Below are 20,218 nucleotides of genomic sequence, written 5' to 3'. Positions count from 1 at the left end.
ATCTGTCTTCCTAAAGACCTGTATCAATTTAACTACAAATATGACTATAAACAAACGTAAATCAACAAATCAATCCTTGATTCAATGTAAAAGAAGCTTGATTAACTTAAGTCAGTCAGCAAAACTGATATAAATATATCCACAGTGGTATATTAACTCCCAGTATTTTAAAATATTTAGTTTAAGTTCATTCAGTTTTCTTACAAAGCCCAGGTCCCTTGGAAGTCACACAAGGTGGTTTGCCCAAGTCTGCTCAGTTAAGCTTAATTTAACTGAATCTGTCAACATCTTCATGACATGTGAGCGCTTTTGAAGTCACCGAGATTCCTAATGCTTTTCAAGTTGTGTATTTAACTTGGGATCACTAGCAACACTTTTGAGAGTGTCCCTAAGAACTGTATTGTGGCTGAGAGGCTGCTCAGGTCATCTTTTTACAGAATTGGACATGCATGCACTCTAAGAGCAGGACACCAGTATAAGTGATCCTGCCAATCTAGTCTGTAATATATATAATATAATATCTGAAAAATGGACCATTGGTACCAGTTTTATTTGCTATTGTTTTCATTCTCCTGTTTTCAAATGAGTAGGCTTTCTATCGCCCAATAGTAGATGCTCCAAATTCCTGACTGGCAAGGTTTGGTGTGTGAATCACACACATCAAAGGAAAAGAAAAGAGAAAAAGGTAGAGCAGTACTTTAAGCACCATATCAGATTTGCAAGGGGGGTGGGGGGAGGGAGGAAGGGGGGGGGAGGGGGGAGGGGATAGAGAGAGAGTTAGGTCCATGAAATAATCAGTACGATGGCAGACAACTTAAATGTAGTATGGAACCGAGACGTAGACTGCATGCTCCAGCAGTATTGAAGAAGTTTTGGCAGACATCTTTACAAGACCATTCTGCTTAGAAAAAAACTTAAAGAGACCAGCACACTGAAGTAAAAAAGTAAGTTAGCTAGTTAACTCCAATATAGTACATATCTTAAAATTCTTTCAAGAAGCCAAATACTTAGAACTTCTAATTTAATTGGAGTCAACCCACATCAAAGATGATTGCCAGTAATACTGCCAGTAACAATAATCATAAACAAAGCACCAAACATTATAAAATAAATCACAGCTTTTCATGAATTTATGTATTTACAGGCCAGATTATAATATTCTGACTCATCTCTGTGAGCATTTCATTCCAAAACCATTCATTTTTTTTCAGCGATACTGTGTTCAGCATGATTATTGGTATGTGGCCTGTTGGGGAAAGAAAATCCATCCTTCAGAAAATTCTTATGACTTTATACTGTGGACATTTGACAAGTGAGGGAGACAAGAACTAGACAAACTCTCCAGACAACGGTTACATCTGACCTTTGGAATCTTACTTGTTTTAACCTTGTCACTAAAAGACCTAAGAGCCACATATGATTCTTCCGATGTGCAGAGACCTTCAGCTCATGTCAGTTACAACTGCATGCAAAGACCGAATTTCTAAAATGTGATTCCCAACATCTTTTCCTTCCCCCCCTCAGACTTACCTGGTTTCATCAATATAAACTGCCTCCAGCACAGATGCTGCATATTCAATATTCTTTTTTAAATCCACCACATTAATGTCACCCTTGTCCAGCTGCTTTACCAAGCATCTTAATCTGTGAAAAAGAAAATAAAAATATCAGTGTGTTGCTTATATCAAATTTTAGTGACTGCATTTTCTATTTGAAATATTGGAACCAATGTAGAGGCAAGAGACCATCACTGCATCTCTTGCCTTTTTTTAAAAAAATCTGGTTTTAGAACGCACATAACAATGACCAGTTGTATGTTTTCACAGCTTTCTAAATTTATAAGATCTGTTAAGAAAAGGCATAAACATTCCAGTAACTCAGAGAGGATTCAATAACTACCATCAGAGTGATTTTATATTAATTTGTGACATTACTATTATGCCTGAGTCTTTAATTTTGTTTAAATAATAAATAAAACTTTGCGAGTTGTATTACTATAATTTTTCTGTGCTTAGGAGGTTGATTATAATTTTTTAATATCCACTATATACTGATTTTGCTTCATTTACATGTCTTTAAGTTTTATTTAGGCCTCCAGTATGTTTTTGCTGCAGAATTTGTATTTCTTATTAGCGTAAGGTAGTGTGGAGCTCCATTGTTTTGGAGTTTACAGAAAAGTTATCATTATACCAGATGAAAGGTGGTGCATGTGGCATTAGAAAAATCCAAATATTTTCCCAAGTGTGCTTTTACTTTTAGTTTTGAGAACATTCTTTTACATTACAAACACGGATACGCCCAAAGGGGATTTTGTAATGCATCAACTCATGCCTCTGTAGCAATACACTTATACAGATAAACTTGAATACAAGATTTTTCCTAAACCCTCTGATGAGAAGAACACTTCTGACACTGCTCAACTTAACCACACAGAGTAGTCACAGCACTGGAGTGAAATTAAAACCTTATCAGTAACTGCGTAGAGCTGTGACTAAATGGATGCTTAAAGAAGCATGGGTATATTCCTTCTTTCTGTGCTATATCTCTGAATTGAAATAATCTACATTTTTGTATCATGTAAGATAAAGATTTCTGTAATTAAAGATACATCATTATTTTAACATAACTTTCATTAAATAATATTTTTGTGTATGAAATGTGAAAAAATTGTGTGAAACAAGCATTTAGTTAAAAATTGACTGAAATTGAGTCAGCGCTAAGCTGACTACTTTCAGAAAAAAATCATATATAAAATGTACAATATGTTATATAATAATATGTTGTATATACTATATATTATTTTATTAGGCATATACAATATTTGATTGGACCTAATAAAAATGTATGAATTAAAAAAAATGCAGTGATATTCAAAACAAATCTCTCATAAACTTGGAAAGTACTGTTCCATCATAAAACCACTTTCATGTTTTTTCTTTATATTTACTCGGTCTAAGTATAATTATGTCCAAGCCTGCAAGGATAATTTCAGCAAACGAAGTTTTAAGGCCAGCCTCCTCAGTTCTCCAAAGTCTTAATTCAATTCAAATTAGCATAGAACGTAATACAAACAAGGCTCTTAGCAACCATATTTACTTGGTATTTTACACAGTGCATTGCACATCGATGGAATGGAAAATTTAGTGTTAAAAAATTTTCTCAGAGAAGTGAAGTGGGTGGACGAAATACTGTGGGAGCGCATCTCCTACACAGAAATAACCCTATGCATGGGGAGGCAGTTCCAGTACATAACTCCTTCCACTTCAGAGGTACCTATAGACTGAAGAAGCTAATTCATAGACACTTACCTTGCAGTACCCAACGCACACACTGTAACTCTCCCGGGACGTCTGCTCCTCAGTAATGCACACAAACACACATACAACCCCTCCTGACCACCAACGCCAAAATGCCCAGGTGAGTCTGGCAGTGTCGTCGCCACTACTTGCAAATAGCCATAGAGCGGTTATACTGCTTGCACTGTTCCCTCCGTGTTTGACTGAGCATGTTTCTGAATCACACTTTCCAAAGTGGAAGCATAAATGAATTTAAAAATGCAACATTCCACAGCGAGGGGGCAGGTTATGGTAGAACAATATTAGCTCAAAATGGCTTCAAATCCTACGATTTCCAGTGGTTCTACATTTTCTCAGGGCATAGACCAGATGACAGATATGTGGAATCATTTTTACACTTGCAGGAGGAAAGGAGTCCCCGGGGGAGCCTTTAAGCTACAATGACCTTGCAATATCTCGCTGAATAGGTGGCAGTCAACCGATGTAACTTGCCCTGTAGTTATATTTCATATTCTAGGAGGAATGCAGAACAAAATAACAGACCAGGCAATTTGGAAAAGCTGCTCAGGCAAAGTTAAAGTGATTCTGAAGAGGTTACAGAATCACAAAAGGACAAAATCCGTATAAATCAATGATGACCAGTGACCTTGTCATCTCATGCATCCACACTTTGTGGAGATGTCCTCAAGAGTGTCTGTAGCTGACCCAGTGCAGATCTATCATAGAACCACAGGATAATTTTGGTTGGAAGGGACCTCCACCTGAACAAAGCTCTTGCTCAAAGAAGGGCCAACCTCAAAGTTAGGTATAACTTCAAAGTTAGATCAAATTTCTCAGGGGCATTTCCACTCAAGTTTTGAATGCATGGAGATTTCACAAACTCTCTAGGCAACCAGTCTCAATGTTTAACCAGCCTCACGGTGGATTATTTTTCCCCAATATCTAGCTGGAATGTCCTTTGTGGCAACTTGTGCCCCGTGGCCCCCAACCTCTGCTGTGCAATTCCAAGAAAAATCTGTCTCTATCTACAGTACATTTCCCGCTAGGAAGCTGGACACAGCAATAAAATCCCTCCATAGCGTTGCTGATCAGACACTTGTCAGGTGATAATCCTGAGGTGTACCCCAAAAGTTAGAAAAATGGACTTCCAACACAGCAAAATTAAGTGGATTATAGCAGCATATGAATGGTCTCTATATACTCAACATATCATGCACTAAAGTGAAATAGCCACAGAGTTTAAGAGCTGACATTTCAGTAATGAAACTAACATTTTAGTAAAGAATAAATATGTCAATTTAGAATACAAACCGACAAGTGTTAAAATACAGCCCAGCATTCCACAAGACAAAGAAAATTGTAAAAAGGACAAGGAAAAGTAAAAAAAAAAAAAATTATTACTCCAGCTGTATTCAGCAGGTTTTTTGTTTATTTGTTTGTTTTCTTTTAATTAGGTGTGATAAATTGAAAACAAACATGAGAAAAACCACTAGAAAACCTGAAATGTTACTCAAAATTGGAGCTAGTGGTATTACCCTGCCTGTGAACTGTGCTACTAAGAAATAATAGACAACAACAAGAAAAAACTGGAGGGGCTATTTTGTGAAATAGAAAAATGGACTCTTTGAATTGTTTTAAGGTGCAGAGAAAATTGTATGCAGAGTTAATATGACAGAACATGATAGAAAGAGATTTATAGAGAAAAAGAAACAGATTATTTCTCTCAGGACAACTGAAAACCACGTTTTAAAACTAGCAGCCCCAGTTTGTAAGGGAGAAAGATACATCTGCAATTAATAAAGGGAGTGGGTGGAGAACCATCTTCTGTCATATTGGGTAACCACCATGAACAGCGCTATGGTATTAAATGCTTTTACGGACAATCCAAATGCGCTCTGCTCCTACCTATTTTAACAGTGCCGTCTGTGAGGTTACCAGGACCAGTGTTTCCCTCACCTCCCCGTGCAGCTGATACCTGTGTCCAACCATGGGCAATAAGCTTTGAGGCCCACCCAGCAACACAGGCAAACCAGGAGAAAACAAGGATTTTACTAGGAGCCGAAGCAGTATGTTCTTGATTAACAATATCAAAATCACAACTCAATTGTTCCCTCCTTCCTCTCTACTTACCCCGTATTTGAACTAAAGTTTTGATAAATCTACTGTAACTTTCAGGGCTTGTACCAAATTAACTGAGGATAGATTTTAGGTTATTTGAGAAGGCTTCCTATGACAGTTTCAGTAACTACAGGACAAAAAAGGAAGATAAGGAATAAGCGATTAAAAAAGACTTTTTGCAATAGCATAATGAGAAAATGTTTTCTTCTATGGAATCAAGCAAAGTTCAACAAGAGAAATATGTTTGGAAATACTGAATAATTGTCCTAAACACAGATTAAAAAGATAACAAAGAAAGGTGCCGGGGTGGGATTATTTAAGAAGGGAGATTGTAAAGTAGAGAGGCAGACAAGTTGGACAATTTCAATTTCAGATTTTAAAGACTGCCTCTCCCTTTTCCAAGGGAAAATTACCATCGATCACTGAGAATAAATGAGAGTTAAAGGTTCAGCTTAACAGTCTTCAAGAACCAGAAGAGGAAAATTCAGCCTGAAGTTAACTTCTCAACCTGAGAAAAAGACCCTGTGTCTGCTCTCCCAAAGGCTGCCTTTATCTGCCATCTGATCGAGCCCCACCATTGAGCATTGCAAAGGAACAGCTTTCTAACTTACACATCTGGACTTCACTTAAAACTTTTTTAGAATCTTTGTACAAAAAAAGCTGGCTTTCGCCACAGATCCTATTGAAGGGGAAGTGAAATAAACTGTGAAAAGTAAACTGTAAACCCTGCTTCCTATTATATTTTGAAATTAATGGAAGTCACTGTTGAAGGGTGGGCAATGAACACATGGATAATTCTTTGAAAATAATAAACACATGCTAATGCTAATTACAAAGAAATAGTTATTCATATTAATATTCAATAACCATAATGCCAGTTTAAAAATTATCTGTGTTGTTTAAGTCAACTCCAATTACAAGTCATAAATCATTATGTTCCATGAACATAAGAGAAAAGCCTAGCTGTGTGCCAAATGTATTAATTCCTTGAAAAGATTATGAGCAAATACTGACATGTTAAAAAGTTTAAGGACAGAACAAATTATTATTTTCTGTAAACAATTGTTTCATGTTTTGTTTGGACTATTTAAGACTGAATAAGAAAATTAAGTGGATAATTGTAATCTTTATTATACAAGTGATTTGACCCTCTAAATGAACATTACAAACTAAAAATGGGCTGATATGTAATGTGAAGTTAAAAGTAAGGAGGATGAGAGTAACCATAGTCTGACAATATGGTTAGTGACAGTTTAAATACCACTAGTTTTTAAAAACTTTGGGGAAGTGGGAAATTTTCCTCTAAAACTACTTAGAATTAGAACTGGAAACCAGTTTTGATACCTGTAGTGATTCTTGTAATAATCAGCTGAATAATTTTCACAACCTGTAGAAAGCATTGCTCACTCAGTAGTTCCTTAGCTTTCAAAGGCAGAAGTTACATCCTCAGTCAAACATGAACACTCTGAAAAAGGACCAATATCCAGGAATTCCAGATCATTAACAATGAGAAGTTCAGCTCATCTATTTAAAACAGCCCAATCCCAGATTCCAAGTTGTTTTACATACCTACATATTTAAGATTCAGGAAAATATTTGAATTAGGAGAAATCCGAAATGGGAATAACAAAACTTCACCTTGGAAAAGTCACAACAAATAAAACATACCACTATCTCACTTGAATTCTAAAATTCCCTATATAAATTGCCCAAACTCCAATTATTTTTTATGTGAATTGGTATCATTTGAATTTTACACTTTTCTGTTAAGAACATGCATGTATAAAATAAATCTTTATCTAAATACACCAGTCCCCCCAACAAATACTTTAAAATAACATAGATCAGAAATAAAAAAAAATTGTAATAATAACAATCAACCATGTACAAAGTCCATGCTCTCACTTTTTCAAGTAAAAAATTATAATATACGTAGTACTAGAAATCTTTTATTATGACAAAGGATATAATTCCTTTTTTGTGTTTTCTGCAAGATGGAAGATAAGTACTGACTATGAAAAGAAAATCCCAGATACAGTTGCAATATTTGTAATACGTGGCTATAAAAGACTAGACCTGATCATATAAATGGATGAGAGATATTGGAGAAATATCCAGAACATGGTAATAAAGATTCAGGAGTGATCCCTTTGGGTAGCCACTCCTGTTCCCTTGCTCCTACTTGCACTTACAAAGTGGCCAACTGACATGGCTTCAAACTGGCTAACCTTTACTTCAAGTTTTTTTTACATTGTGGTGGGGAAAAATGTGCCGATACAGGGACATTTTGCCAGTCGAGGCAAGACCAGCATGTCAATGGAAAGCAAGGATTAGAAGTGACAGCTCTTGACTCAGACCTTGATGTGCGTTTCACTTCCCTGAAATAATAAAAAATGCAGTTCTAAATGCAGTTCTTCTGCATTCTTCAATATTTCTTCTAATTAGAGGTGCTGTCTCTCAATAAATTCTGATACTGAGAAATACAAGAAAGGTATATCACATTTTCAGTGCTGCAAATGTGTTTTATGAAATTACTTCTCAGTCACCACTGTGCCTGAGCATATGCACAGGAAGCCTTGTGGTTGCTAAGGGTTTCACGAATCACATTCATTTCATGATTATTTTAAGCACTATGAGTGGTACACACTGATCTGTAATTATGATTCAGTCATTAGAAAATAAATATTGAATATGCTGGTAATTCAGCCAACATTCTGATATACCAAAACTTCAATCCCATATTGAAGAATTAAAATAGTTCTGCAGCTATAAAACACACACTGAAACTTACACTTTCTTAATGATAAAACTGCATTTTCATGGTGATAGAATTGCCTTGGTTGTTTTGATATTGATCATGTTTATGCAAGATGAAGTGGTTTTCCATCAGGCAGGCATTCTCTATTAGACTTCAATTCATTTCACCTTACTCATCCTATAAATTTTCATATTATTTAGCACTCTAATACTGTATAAATATTATCCTTTGGGTCTCATCTAGTAACAGGTTCAAGTGTGTTTAAAGGCTTAATCAAAATTTAGTCAAAATTCCTAAGTTTTCTTTAGCACCTAGCTGAAATCACAGAAAGCCATGAAGTTTTACACAGTTTCCACCTGAAACCATAAACTGATCCAAGCTCTCTAAAGCATTTTTGAATTTTTGCATAATTCTCAACAAACCTGATCAAACAAATTACAAGTGCCTGAGAAGCCTTGGTGCCTTAACCTGAGTAACACTAAAGGTCTGCTATTTGCAGCTACATAACCTTTCACCACCTGCTGCTCTGGAGAGATGCCCCAGAGGAGGAGGCTCATCTGGGATCCTGTTGCTGCTGCTCTTCCCTGTTGTCTCTCTCACCTCCCCCGGTTACTCATCCTTCCCCAAAAGTAACTTTCACCATTAGAGTAAATGAGCATCATCAGCACAAATTCTGACACGTGAATTTCTCTCACCTTCCTTTGTGCACACCCAAGATACAGAATGAAACCTATTTCAGCCAAGCTTTAAGTGTCTTTCAAACTCTTCTCTTGCTTCTGCTAATGAACCATCATCAATGTTAATTGGGTTCCTCTGTTCAATTGCTTTCCAGGTTGAAGCTAAATGAAAAAATCCTCAAACTTCAAATTACTTACTATGTACATAGATTCAGGTGTTTTATCTGTCTTCTATTAGATCCAACAAGTAACCAACTAGTTTTTCCTTACTCTAAACTCTACGACTGTTTCTATTGCCTCAATGTCCATTTCCATTATCTGATATTCCCATTTCACAATCAAACCATGTAATCAAAGACAAATAACGCACACTCTATAGGACTGATTTGTAAACTGCAAATTATCCTTCTAGTGGCTTTTACTGAATGTTTATTTTTGTCTGAAGATTGACATTTGATCTATAAGGTTCCCCTGAATTGTACATACATCATGTAGAGCGCTAGCTAAAGCTATTTCATTTTGAAGTTGCCAAATACTTGAACAGTCTGTATGTCTCAGTCTTCACCATAATCTAGCTAAATTCACTATCAACAAGCTGGAAAATCAAACATAAACTCATCACCTGCCAAAAATCATGCTTGAAGATGATAGAAGATTTTCAGTACCTCTTACTTGCTGGAGCTAATGCGATAAACACACAGAAAAGGCACATAGACCTTATTCCCTATAGCCATTAAAAAGCCTTATTTTTCCTGCAGACAGCAGCTTTGAGCACGGTGATCGAAGAAGCTGCTAAAAGGCAGAAGTTAAGCCTCTAAATCTTCCAAAGCAGTCCCCTCCATCATTTAAAAAAAAATATTCCATGGCAGAAGAAGGATATTTCTAAATAGATCACCTCACACTCACATTTGAATGTTGGCTCTACATTCCAGCAAGAGACTTGTATCCAAACCTCGGTTCCACTGGAAATTATCAAAGGAGCGCAGGCCTGGCACATCTCACTGCCTGTGCTTCAGAGGAGATCTCTCAGCCCTCCCTCACAGCTCCCAGTCATCACAACCGCATCTCCCATACTTGTAAGAAAGATCATGACCTGCTTCTGCCCCAGGGATGGTCACAGTCATGGGAGATGTTTGCTGTTTTAAAAGAGCTCCTGCTCAAAGGCATTTCTCCAGATGACAGTATTATGCCACAATCCCTCTCCCCTTCACATGATCCAGACTGTTTTAATATGATTGCGATGCACTAAATATTTGATCTCATCACACAACCCAGCAAATGGAGTCTCTCTTGTCAGCAACTAGATAAATTTAATGGTCTGAAAATGTTTGTCTTCTCCCTCTCATGTTCCCTCTGCTGCCTAGTACTGCTAGAAACTACATTTGGCTTTAGTTACTCTTGAAACTCATAGATGAGATAGTATCTTCCCATGCAGTGGTATCAAATCAACTTATCAATTATCACAGAATGATAAGGGTTTGGAAATGGATCTCTCATTACTCTTTCTTTTATTCTGTCTCTCCTCTCATTCACCCTGAAGTCATTGGTATACACATCCTAAATCAACATGCTGAATATCTCCTTCATTCCTTGGGACCAGAAAATCTGGGTTGAAGAATGTTGATACTCGTCCTTTGAAAACAGCATGCAAAGAGGTAGAAAGTCCTTTTATAAACATAAAAACAAGCTATAATATATCGTTATATAAACATATAAAAACTCAACTGATGTTCTTTCATTCAAGACTGCATTAACCAGAACTGGTAACTTTGTACTGAAAATATATTCTAGGCTAAGAAAATAGATTGCTGTCATTGTGAAGGCTTTTGAAAGCATTTTTGGTGCAATTTCTGCAATTGTTAAGGACAGAACATCGGTAAGTGTTCAGCACTAAAAATAACGTCATTGCCCAGTGATCAAAGAATCTTCATCTATGACACTTACCACGAGTATCCTTTCCTCTACTTGATAAAGTCAATTATGAGCAAACAACCCAGGAAATGTCCTTCATTAACATAAAAATAACGACACTTTATTCTATGATTTCTCTGTGGAATCAAACTACATTAAATACTATATATTCTGTATATAATTAACATTTTTATTTCCGCAAGATAGAAATTAGAACCAGGACAGATTTTTCTTGCTGCATACCACAGGTCATGGTATGAATGAAGAATGTGGCCAAACCTTTACAGCTAACACTTCTGGCAACTTTTAAATTTGTTTCATTAGTAGTTACAGACTTTTTGAGACATCAAGCTGTAGAATCTTGGTCCTGGTAAGTAATCTGGGTCCTCTGTGCTTGTTTACAAATAATTTTATATTTATTTCTGACCTGTTGAATTCCATGGGCAGAGCATGAAATATAGTACCGTTTGGTTGCTTAGTATGCCACCTTCCATTCCATTTCTCTCAACATATATACAACTTATCACTGATGTTATATTAAGTCAACAGAGGTTACAGAAAGACCTATACAAAAATATATTACAGAAGAAAGGTGTTTTGAAATGGCAGTCCCTTGTATTCAGTCTAAGAACATGGTCAGATGTGGTGCCCCAGCTATATCTCTGTGCCCCATTCCATCTCCTTTTTTCTAGAAATTATTGCCCCCCCATATTAGACAGCACAAGTGCATGTGTAAGAATATGTCTTCAACCTGATACTGCCAAAACAATCTGATTCATCTTCAAGACATTTTACAGTAGAGGATTTCTACTGAACTCTTTCCACAGAACAAGATTAGGGGTCATGTGTATGTGCAGTTATGCTGTCAGATGAATCAGGGTAGTTGGTTCAGCTGGCCTAACAGGTCAACATAACAACCAACATAACAACCAACATAGTCCTACTTCAATCCAAGCTCTAACTTGTCATTTGGTTTAGAAGTCCTACTTTCCTACTTATAATTAAACTTAAACACTTGAAGTACCAGAATATAAAAGCTATATTTTTAATATATAATCACACCTTCCAGATGGGATGACAGAGCCAATTTATCTTGAATTCTGTTTTTAAAGTGTATCATGGGTTCTGAGGAACAAAGTACAGATCTCTATTTGTTGGGATAAAATTGTGAAATGTAAAAAATACAAATATTTGCATTATGAACTATTACGGACTATTGAATAAAATACTAAAATAATTTAAGAATTACCTTAGTCTGCCTAAAATGTTGTAGAAAAAATACCACCACGTTAATTCAGATGTCTTTTTTACTGAATAATTAACGGCTGCAACAAATCTATTTTCACTAAAAGAATTTTTCATTCAAAAGACAGAGCAAGACATAAATGCTTTAGTACAACAGCTGTAGTAATTACAGCACAATTTTGCTGTAAAATCATTACCGTCTCAGTGGTTCTGAAGAAAAGATATAGTACAGGTAATGTATATGACAATGTAAAAATATGAATAGGGCTTTTATTTCAAATTGCAATACTGCAATTAAAATGAAGAAAAAAGAAAAACTTAGGAGATGCTAGAATGCAGCACTCTGTTATGTGCAAAACTAACTTCTGGCATTTGGAATTGTTAAAAATAAATGTTCTGCTGAGGAATTGCCAAATCAAAATACTTCAAAGTAGGTCTTGTAACGAGAACTAGAACATTAGAAAAGCTTAAACATACTTGAGAGCTGTATAAATGTTTGAAAGAGGAAAGAATCAAGCGGGTGAACTTTTTCCCTATATTCTTTAAGAATGATCATATATAGGATGAAATGTAACATGACCATTCTTAACTACACATGTGAGCTTGATCTAGGATTTGTCTACATGAGAAACTAAATTTGAATTAAGGTCAGGAAAGAAACTGAAATTCACTATCTGTCCTTGAATAGCTCCATCTTTGACTACTTCAGGATGAGTAGAATGAAACAGAAACAAGTCCCTGGAGCTCGTCAGGAAGAATATTTCAAAAAAAGTTATTCTTGAACAATATCACGTTAAACCCATTATCTAGCATCTAGTGTATATATAGGCTATATGCATATTGGTTTTGGTTCTGTAAACAGTTGTGACAGGAATTGTAGCAAACCAAATAAAAGATCATTTGTAGTCAATGCCTGGTATACAGCTGCCATTCTCCTCAGCCTGCAAAGTGCCTGGCACCTCAATATACAGGGTTCAGGCTTTCTAGGTCTGGGGAGGTAAACTGGATTAGAGGCCATTCCTTAGCTGCTGGTGTTTCCTTTGCCTTAATTCATGCTACCCGTAAGAGTTTCCCCTATTCCTTCCACATGTAATAAAAACAGACTAGTAGACTGAAAGCATTATGCAGAAAGTAGCAAACTGCAGCCTTGCTCTAATCTAGAGGACACCATGATGGCACAGGCCACTATCTTTACCACAGAATTGCCTAGGTTTTTCTCTACTGCGCTCAGAACTCTCATGAGTGTGGGTCTTTCTTCTTACACATCCCACAAAGTGCTTTAACTCATCTGTCCCGATAAGACATACTAACCCCAACTGTTGTTCATATTGTCTTGCCTGATTTGAAAACATGCTATTAAACTAACCTGATTGTCAGCCTATTCACTAAAAAGTGACAATATTTTCATAGCTTCCAATTTGTTGATGTTCCAGGTTTGAAGTGGAGCATCCCTTAGAAAGTGTAGTCCAGAATCTATGACCAAAAGTGTTACTTTTGTCTTGTTTTGTTTAAACTGAGAAAATTTAGCAAACATAGACTGTAATTCACCTCTGAGATATTATTTTAATCTTTCGTTCATCATGATATATGTAGCTGACTGTAATTTGCCTGTTTATATACACTTTACACATATTATAAGCAGAGTAGATGATTGAAAATTCAGAACCTAGTGCTCAAACTGATCATGACAATATTCAGAGAATATTCATGATCAGAATAACATGGAAATTATACTTGTTCATCAAGAATTTTGCAGCAGATAACATTTTACTTAACATCTCTGTATCTCCAGGTGAAAGAAAACATGACACGAAAGATATCTCTCAGCCCGAACGGATTACAGCAGAATTTTTCAGAATATGTCATGTTTCCCACAGAAGAGATGCATTTGCTTCTTTATTTTAGAAAGAATGTTCTTTAATTATCACTCATTTCTAAGGAGCTACACCATTGTACAACTGGCCCTGCTAACGAGAGCATCAGATCCAGCATCCTTCCTAAGACAAAGTACATGGACTGTGCCTTATAAAGCACCTCTTGTGCTCTTATGGCGAAAAATCACTAAAAAAAATTCTCAGGCTTTCTGTCCAACACAATGACCATCTTGCTTAGTTAAATGATGCACTGCTCCATTACTTTCTAAAAAAAGTCCTACACTGATTTCAAAATGAACCACATAACTATATTCATCCAGCTGTATTTTATTATTTGTGAAATTGCTTAGAAATGTTCTGTTTGTTATCTACACAAATACTATACCAGAAAGAGCTTTCAGCCGGAAAATTACTGGGCTTCTAAGCAAGCAGTGGTTTATAAGAAAATTTCAAAATCAGCTTTTAATCACATAAAATACTGTTCTTAATGTCTGTGCCTTTCTAGGACTCAGAAATTAAAATCTGAATTCTTCAAGGTGATGACAGTACAACATCCCTCTAGGGACGTGAAATCTAACCTGAAAAGTTCAGCTCCCCTATGGTCATGACTAACATAATTGCTAAATTGTGCTTCATTTTTCATAGCTCTACTGAATGAATCACTATCCTTCAGTCTCTCTGCAAAGCCTTGACATTCCTTTCAAGTAAGAACCTGGCTACATTTTAACTTCAATATAGAAAACTAGTGATGTTCTTGATTCAATGTTATAAGATAATGTTTGTTTACACACTTATTAAGGATTTAGGAAAAGCTTGTGTGTATAAAAAACCAAAATAGGCAGTAAAACAGTTTGTTAGAAAGTGTAACTACATACTGTGATTTGCCTGTCATATTCTCAAACAACACATTGTTTTGTTTTCCATTGCTTTTCAGATTTTCCTATTGCAGCATATTTTTAATTGGAATCCTCAGTTTTGAAATAAAATTATTCACTTTAATCTAACATAGCATTACTCAGAGAAATAAGCCAGTAGTTAGCCCAAGAAAAACAAGCCAGCTTTAATACAGTAGCGATCAATCCAGGCGCTGATCGTGAGGGAGTGCTTACCTGAATAAGGACCATAGAGAAATATTAGAGCAAAGTATACAGGAGTTAAATTTCATAAAATTAATGGATATGAGAAACTGCCTTGTTCAGTAGTCTCCTATCAATATATTGCTTTCACCTGCAGATATCTACATACTGTGTGCAATGCAGGACGCTCTTGAATGGATAATGGTGAAAGGAAAACTAAATGCAATGCTAATTAACAGTTCAGTTCTGGTGACTATGGTTTTGCATGTGTGCCTTGATCAAGCAAACCACAAAAATAAGAGCTCAGGGTTAATGAGAGTGTTTTCAGCCTGTTTGATTGTGATCATTGGCATGAAAAGTCCCCAAGATTTTATTGCCATTACAGATTGAGAATAGTCGCGTTAGAGTGCAATTTCACCCTGGAAAGATAATGTGAAAATGACAGCGAATCAGATGGATATCACCTTTTGGGGAGGTGATATCCACCCTTTCCTAGGTCATCAAATGACAGTAACTGCTAAAGACTGTCTATGTGCTTATATGGCTTGAATACCAGGGTCAGGACCCTGGTTGGCTATCTGCTATGCAATGTTCAATGCTGTATTTGACCACGCTAGTCTTCTAAGCCATTTTATATCTATTTTATATCTATCTCAGCTCATTATTTCTGTGGGTTTTGGAGTTTTCTTAATGCCATATTTTATGATTATTGATTGATTAGAAATTCAATTTTAAGGAACATTGAAGGAACTTGAGGGACTCCAAGCAATTCTTAAGTGGATTCAAGGATTCAAGGATGTAATTTTGAAAGATGTGTGAGAGATTTCAGTGTTAACATTGGCCAGAGATTTCCATTTCGTGCAGTGATACGCACACAAAGAAAGAGAGAGAAAAAATCAACCACATTTCTTACCATAGTGAGGATACACCTCAAAAAAAATTATGGAAAAGCAAAAGTATTGCAAAACACTCAACTGAAAGGTAAATACATAGCTGGAAACTTTGCTCCAGCTTACTAAAAAATTTGTAGTGCCAAAGTTGTTAGAGGTATTCCCATATATAAATAAATTAAATACACATTGAAGTAGAAAAGGTGCACTCACCATGAGGCTGGGGGATCAAACCAAGCAATGAAGAGATCTAAATCTAGCTTTTCAACATTTAAGGCAAATGCAACAGTTGCGAGAAGATGGATTTGCTTCCTTTTTAGGAAACCTGTGTTGAAATGCCTGATTGATTAACTGAGAGTATGCAAGAAAGTCAGGTTAAAGCCCTCCTCTACCATAGTCAGCCAAGGAATATGAATGAAATGTGAACAAGCCAGAGTAGAGACACTGACATTTAATACAGTAACTAAACTAGCAAAAATGCTTATGTATTTTTATGAAGAAACTTGCCCAAGGCTCAATAACGTGAAATTGAAGTGAGATATGCGGGAACAGCTAACAGTTATGAAAAAGCAGGTATATGTGCACCCAAAAGAAAAAGAGATGATCCGTGGCATAACTGTTTGGAGAATAAAGAACTATAAGTATTTTGTATAATTTTTCTATTAATCTTCAGTTTTTATTATCTTTGAAATTTGCTGTCTGACAAATGTGATTCTAACTTTGCATAGATCAACATATATCTTAAAATACTGCTAATATTCTACTGTTGGATACATGTTAATGTATTTTACATAAAGAAGAAATGTAAGTAAAATCAATGTAATTATTTTCCTCCTGTAGATCCTAGATCAGGTATTAAAGAAAGACATTTCTATTACGGTGAGTCGGATTTAATGTGAAGTTAATCCAGGGAGTAATTTAGAGTATGCTTTGCCATAAAATAACTGTTTTCTACTCTTGTTTTCAAAATGTACTAGTACATAAATACTTGTTTAAGCTTTTCATTCACTATGATTATTATTTTGAGGTCACGCCAACTGCATTTAGTTTAAATTTTAATCCAGAATACTTAATCTCAGACTCTTTTCTGGAATACTCTTACTAAAGTTCAAATGGGAGCACCATTAAATGAACAAACACAAAACAGTGGAGTAAGATATTCTTACAGTACAAAGAAATAAACCTTTTCAAAATTGATCTCACAAAATGACAACAATAACTCTTGAAGAGGATTAATCAAAAGAAGATCTAATTATTCTGTGCTAATAGAGTTGGAGGCACTTACTCAACCACAGCTATTCTGCTAGATTCTGATATATTGAAAAAAGAGATCTTGGCACCTCAACCACAAACATGATTACAGAAATGACATAAAAATTTACTAAACTTTCACGAACTCATTTATACTATCTAGTTGTCTGACATGGATTTCAATTATTTCTGCAGTAGGAGGAATTAATTAATTCCGCTCAAAGGCAGAATAGCTTGACATGCAGATACATATTTGATCATAGATTGATGTGAGCCCCCAAATCTGACAACATATAATTTAATCACGGGAATAATTTCTTTGTGAGGTGGATTTCTGAGGTTTACCCCTGTGGCTTATCACCTCTGGTCACAACCAGACTGTCCTAACATTTTAAGGCTGAAAATCCAGGCTGCAATTCTTTTCCATTAATTACATTAACCTCACAAGCCTCACTGCATTGTGCACCTACAGGCCCTTTTCTTTCAGGAGCCTACAAAAGCTGCTGAGTAAAGCGATTTGGATTTTTTTTAAACACGAGTACTCATTGTTCAATTTAGCCCAAATATACATAAATACAAGTGCAAAGATTACAGCAATAAAACCTGTATCTTTTCCTCTGCTTTGCCATTCATTCCAGGTTGCCTCCACCTCTGACCGAACACAGGCTCTTCCCTGCTCTCTCCGTGTACTCCTGCCAGGGCTCACGGATGCCCGCTGTCCACTTTCATGTTCTAGTCGTGATCCTTAACCTATTTAGCATTCCCTCTACTCTTGGGGCAAGGCATGTGAAAGACAAACTTTGCCCCTATAGGCCTTCCTTCACTTAGGTCCCTCGACACTTTTGCTCTAAACTGGGCCTGGTCCTTTCCAGTTTTGTTTCTTGGTGGTTTGGGTGTTTTTTCCTGCCATTCAACTCCCTGCGCTCAAACAGACATGCCAAAGAGGTGAACTGAGGAGTACCGGCATTAAGAGAGCATTTTCCCTCACCTTGCCTTTCATCTACAAAATACACTACACATAACTGTATAGCTCACATAGTGAGGAATTTTATTAATACACAGCTACAGTTTAAGTTTAGATGTATGATTTGATCAAATTTTTTCAAATGTTTATCTACAATGCTATGAAAGTAACACACTTGCAAGTATATAACAGTCAAGTCACTAGGCAAGGCAGCTTCCTACAGATTATTCTTGAGTCCTGTTCTAATGACGATACAGGTATTTATTTTCAATATTTAATTGATGCAAAGCAAGTAAATATGAAACATTGTATGTTCTCTAAGACCGAATGCAACTGTTTCCTAGATCTTCATCATTCTGCAATATAATGCTGATGTCAGTAATAGTGTTAGTCATCACAGGTCAGAATTTTAGTTGGCATGAATCTCGCAGAACACAGTGGAGTTATATCAGTTTACACGAGCACACATGTTTTCCAATGCATTTTGGTATAATGGCGTGAAGAAACAAAATCAGTGTTTTCTAGGTGAAGGCTACCTGCGCTGAATTTTTTTTACTTCAGCATATATTCAAAGTTTCATTAGAAAGCCATTGAACAACTTCAATTATGAAGACAGATAAGAGTTGTTTAGAAATACGTGAATACCTCATGCATATAATAAAGATATATGGACTAACAGTTCATGAAAGATATTTTACTGCTGTCACCAATGAAGCACAATTCGTGCTTCAATTGCACTTAATTCATTTGTAACGCTCTCCAGCAATGTTTCAGTCCTGAAAATACATAAAATCATAAATTATATCAGTTTGAGATAGTAAATCCTGTAGTATATCTTCTTTTCACTACAGACCTAGCTGAAAAAGAATTCAAGATGGACTCCTTTGAAAATCCCCAGCAGGAGCAGAGCGACGCTGGCGTCCCACAGAGCCGAAGCAGCAGGCAGCTGAGCCAAGCGACTGGTGTCAGCAAGGTGGGACTCTGGGACGCGCGAGACAGAACAGCTCTCCCACGCATAGAAGAAGGATTCATTACATAAGTATTTCTCAAACAACACAAGTACCAAGCTGTGTTTTACTATATCCACATCTACATATCCGGATTTTGGAACTTGTGACTTAGCACTAAACTGCGTTGAGAACAACCTTTCCTTTCCTCACCGCTATTCTTGTTACCTACCAAGAATCGACTTGATCAGGATAGCTGGTTTCTGTTGTAATGCTGGGGTTTTTTTCAGCAATGTAGCCTCTTCCAAGCTCCAAATTATAAATTGGGTACATGGCAGAAAGATTTTGAAATGGCATGAAATATTCTAAGAGGAAAACGCATCATCTTTAACAAAATAATTATTTGATTTTGCACTCCTTTTATGCACGCTCCATTTAACTCCACCAGATTTCTACTAGCAGAAGGCTTAAAAATTATGTCTTAAACTACCAATTTTAGGTGTCTTATAAAGCAATCCAAATTTTCCTTCCTTTGATGGTGGTGGAATAAATGCTACCTTAATCATCAGTGTGTTCTTCAGTAGCATCCCTTATAACACTGTAAATTTAATACATGTAAGGCCGAGGTCTGCTTTGGAAATTATAATTACTTTTTCTTCAGATTTGCTCCAATGTTTTCTTGTGATGAATAAGGCAGTTTTTGAGTTGCCTTTCTGAATCTTGTCAGCATTTCCCAATCCCAGGTTTGTAAAACTGTGGCACTTTTCCAAAACATATTGTCTCATAAATCTTATTCAAACAGAAAAATCTTTAAACAGTATTTTGCGGACCTACATCAGTGAATGAACATGGAAACTTTTCTTTTATAAATAGGATTATAGGAACCCCATAAAAGTAAGTTAAGAGGTTTTTCAGACCTTTTAGAGATTTTGAGTTTTAAAAAGAAACTAAGATAAATATATCATGATAATCCTATTCACAACGCCTATAGAATCTCTATTTATTGGACCTGTCATTGCATTTAACTAGCTGCTCGTAATTATTAAAAAGATAAACACTGTTGTAATATGGATTCATGGTAAAGTGTTCTCTCTATTAATAAAAAAATGTCCCTGCAGTTCCTCTACTGTTGAATTAGACGGTATAATTATGTGATCTGCCAGATCATCTACCAGCATCCTCCTATAGAACTGGACTGTTTTTATTTAGCT

The 20,218-nt window shown here is 36.0% G+C and overlaps 1 protein-coding gene across 10 annotated transcripts in view; it reads right to left on the bottom strand.

Annotated features, from left to right (window-relative positions):
* Positions 1 to 20,218, bottom strand: part of PDE1A (phosphodiesterase 1A) — a 187,769-nt gene that overhangs the window by 62,629 nt on the left and 104,922 nt on the right. For 9 of the 10 annotated variants that reach the window (XM_076342474.1, XM_076342476.1, XM_076342473.1 and 6 more), the window contains one exon: positions 1,531 to 1,644. In XM_076342474.1, coding sequence (XP_076198589.1) covers positions 1,531 to 1,644 — 114 coding nt within the window. Of the gene's footprint in view, positions 1 to 1,530; positions 1,645 to 3,308; positions 3,328 to 20,218 lie in introns of those variants that run through there. The other variant, XM_076342483.1, reaches the window with a different exon arrangement.

The sequence above is a fragment of the Aptenodytes patagonicus genome, chromosome 6 (genome assembly GCF_965638725.1).
Source record: "Aptenodytes patagonicus chromosome 6, bAptPat1.pri.cur, whole genome shotgun sequence".
Taxonomy (NCBI): domain Eukaryota; kingdom Metazoa; phylum Chordata; class Aves; order Sphenisciformes; family Spheniscidae; genus Aptenodytes; species Aptenodytes patagonicus.
This window is presented reverse-complemented; position numbering and strand designations above follow the sequence as displayed.